Genomic DNA, 3,446 nt, shown 5'->3' on the forward strand with positions numbered 1-3,446 from the left:
TTTCTCTCGTTTCTGTACATTCAAATGATTATATTGCACGCTTAGTAATGTGTGAATTTCACCCGATATTGATGTCCAACCAGTATAGTGTTGTAAACAAGTACGAAACCATCTTACCAAGAAAAAATAACAACATTTTAAATAGAAACTCTCGATACAAAATCATTTATTTCATTGCGGGTTAGTTTCAGAAGTTGTACCGTATAGCTTTGTATGTGACGGGTATGCAGACTGTCACAATGGTAGAGACTTCTTCTTCTTCTTCGTTCTTAATTATTAGTGTTGAAGGGGATCGAGATTTATCTGCCAGTGCGTTTGAACTCGAGAATTTGTTCGAATTTATCAACCATGAGCTTTTTGCCGACTCAACCACGCCTCCAACACAATTAAGCGTTACGTGTCAACTGTTTATGCGCCATTGAGGCCATAGACTCCGATTTCAGCCTGCTTTTCTTTTTGGATTTGCTTCCATAGCCTTTGTCCAACCAAGAACAAACTACAAGGCAGCAGTTGTTTAATTTTGGAGTTGTCTCTTCTAGAAGAGTGGCTGTCCCCAGCTAACGAGCCTCATCTGCCCGATAAATTGTATCATTCTGTGTTAAATAGAAACATTTTTACCAAAATGCCTACTTTTCAAAGAATTTCAACCCCGACCCCTTTACACGGTTAAATTTAATGGTATGTGGTGAGGCTAGGAATCTGAATTTTGAGCTCGACCACTCGAAGACTCGTAAGTTATTGGCTGTAGATTCGTCCACCATAATTTTATCCTACCCATAGATAATTGATATTAATAACCTACAGAAAGTCAAACATCGATGAGTCCAGCACGTTTTATTTAAATGATACTAAGATCAATCAGTGAATACCTAGGGGTCATCCATAAATGACGTCACATTTGTAGGGGGAGGGGGGGTCCGTAATTTTGTGACGACGTGTGATGAGGGGGAGGGGGGGGGGGGGTTCAGATGTTGCGACGTCACACTTTTGCATTATAAAAAAGCAGTGTTAGAAAACGAATTTTAGACGTTATTTCACGTTTTAGATAACTGTTTTAATAAATTGTAATAGTTTAGACAAGATTTTAGAAAAATATCGATGTTAAAAAAAATTCAACTGCAATTTTGAGGGGGGGGGGGGGGTTGTAGGTTGAGGTGTGATGTCAATTAGGGGGGGGGGGTCTGGCTTTTTGTGACGACGTGTGACGGAGGGGAGAGGTAAAAATCGTCAAAAAAGCGTGACGTCATTTACGGATGACCCCCTAGCTAGAAAATAAGAAGAGGTCAACAAATATAGTTCGTGTATCAAGTTAAAGGAAGAAATTTCTTAAAGGCGAAATTCGTTTATTTAGACAATTATGTCTCGATTGAGTTTCATGTTTTAAAACAATAACATAGGGTACTTGGGCATGCGAAATCACGCATTTTTATTTATTTATTGTTATTTTTATTTTATGCAGAGTATAGAGGAAGTATTGTAATCTTGCACAAAAATAACATAAAATTTTGACAGTTTCCGTCGTTCTACACCTCATTACTTCATCAAATACGAAGCATAGGCGACTCATTTTAATCGGGCAAAAATTCTGAATCCAGATGTATCAAAATCTCTGCATTTTACGCGTCATTGAGTCGGAAAAACTGGGCTTTGCCATTTTCCCCGTAGCTAATTCTACTTTCTGTTTTTTCAAAAGCTTATAACTTGGGTACTTTTTTTGATAGATGAAATTTCAAATATAAGTAAGAGATCTCACTGTCAAAGTTTGAGTAATTTTCGTTGACCGGAAGTAGTACTGTTACGCTATTTCCGTTCTCTAAAAAAACGCATATGAATTTATAAATAACATAATTGTGTTCCGCACTATTATGCATATTGTTTGCTGTTTACTTGGTGCGCAATAATATTTTTTCTACAAGATTTTTTTTTTCTATTTTAAAAAGTTGAAGTTTTTAAAAATGGATTAAAAATCATGTATATATCCCGAGTTGCCATCCCCCGTAGTGTTATGTAAGAAAATTTGAGAAAGTTTAGGGGAGATAATTCCCGGTTTATATCTTGTTGATTGTCTACTTGGACCTCCTGAATCCCGGCACGCTGACCAAAGTCTCCCTGTACCTGCCGCTCATGCGGTAGTACACGACGATGTTGACGGACGACGAGACGGTCTCCGTCAGGTAACACATGCAGTAACACAGGAACGAGAGGTCAGAGTTCGTGCCGAAAAACACCAACCCGGGCACGAAACTTGTGGCCGTCAGAAAGGCGGACTGGGGGAGGAGGCAGACGATGAAGATCAAGGTCACGGTCACCAACATGACCACAACCTTCTTCTCCTTAGTGGAGACGTTGTCGGCCTTGGTGACCTTTGACACAGATTGCCGCCATAGTGCCCGGTTGCTGAGTCTGATCCCTATGATGACGGTGCTGGTGATGATGACGAAGAAAGTGAAGTAAGGGATGAAGAGGTCGGTGATGATGTAGGAGGCGGCGTAGACGAGGTACGGGTTCTGTCTAAACACCATCCCCACCATCGTCCTGTTGAGGCCGGGGTAAAACTTCCAGTCGAGGTACGCCGTGTAGTACACGGGGAACATGTCCAGCAGCGTGACGGTGAAGATGAGAACATTGACCACCACGGCTACGCGTGGCGTCATGATTCGCTTCACCTTTAACGGCGCCACCACACACAGACATCTCTCCAGGGAGACGAAGGCTGTGATGAAACCACACACACGGATGAAGTAGTTGTGGGGGTAGAAGGCGACCATGATGACGAAGTCGTAGGCTCGTACGATCTGGCTGGCGCTGATAAACCAGGGATTCAACATGACGTTGATGATCTGCAGCGACATCAACGACCCGATATCGCTGAGAGCCAGCGCGGCCAGGCTGATGTTGACGCTGTCTTTCAGGCCCTGCTTGTAGAAGACGATGATGTTGATGATGTTGCCGACAATGCCCAGGACGCCGACGATCTCGCCGAAGATGAGCAGGTTGAAGACCATGAAGAAGTCGAGGAGGAGGGGCGGGATGTAGATGCTGCTGGAGACAAAAAAGGTGGGGGTGATGGTGTCGTTTGGAACAGCCATGGTTCAGTACACGTTAGGCGTCAGCCGTGCTGCGGTATAATAAGACGTGTTGGTGTTCTATATTCAACCTACGTTAGTTATAGACGTGCTGCGGTATAATAAGACGTGTTGGTGTTCTATATTCAACCTACGTTAGTTATAGACGTACTGCAACAAACTGCGGAACTGTTTCTGTTTTATAATTCAAGTTATGTTGGATATAGAACGTGTTCCACAAATCACATGGCACTTAATGTTTTTAAATACTTTTACTAAAGTAAATTTATATAAGACTAACGAATCAATGGTTTGTGGAAAAAAAATCAACCGAATATGGCTGTTGATTAAATTCAACATACAATTTCAGCAGGCCAATTT

At 41.9% G+C, this 3,446-nt stretch overlaps 1 protein-coding gene across 1 annotated transcript; it reads right to left on the reverse strand.

Moving 5' to 3' along the window:
* Positions 1 to 2,066: 2,066 nt before the first annotated feature.
* LOC131932769 (growth hormone secretagogue receptor type 1-like) lies at positions 2,067 to 3,089 on the reverse strand. The gene has a single exon (XM_059289683.1). It carries the CDS (start codon positions 3,087 to 3,089, stop codon positions 2,067 to 2,069), a length of 1,023 nt encoding a protein of 340 aa, XP_059145666.1.
* Between the last annotated feature and the right edge of the window lie 357 nt (positions 3,090 to 3,446).

Source organism: Physella acuta, unplaced genomic scaffold (genome assembly GCF_028476545.2).
Source record: "Physella acuta isolate Inbredline_101_S28 unplaced genomic scaffold, ASM2847654v3 ptg002274l, whole genome shotgun sequence".
NCBI classification, from domain to species: domain Eukaryota; kingdom Metazoa; phylum Mollusca; class Gastropoda; family Physidae; genus Physella; species Physella acuta.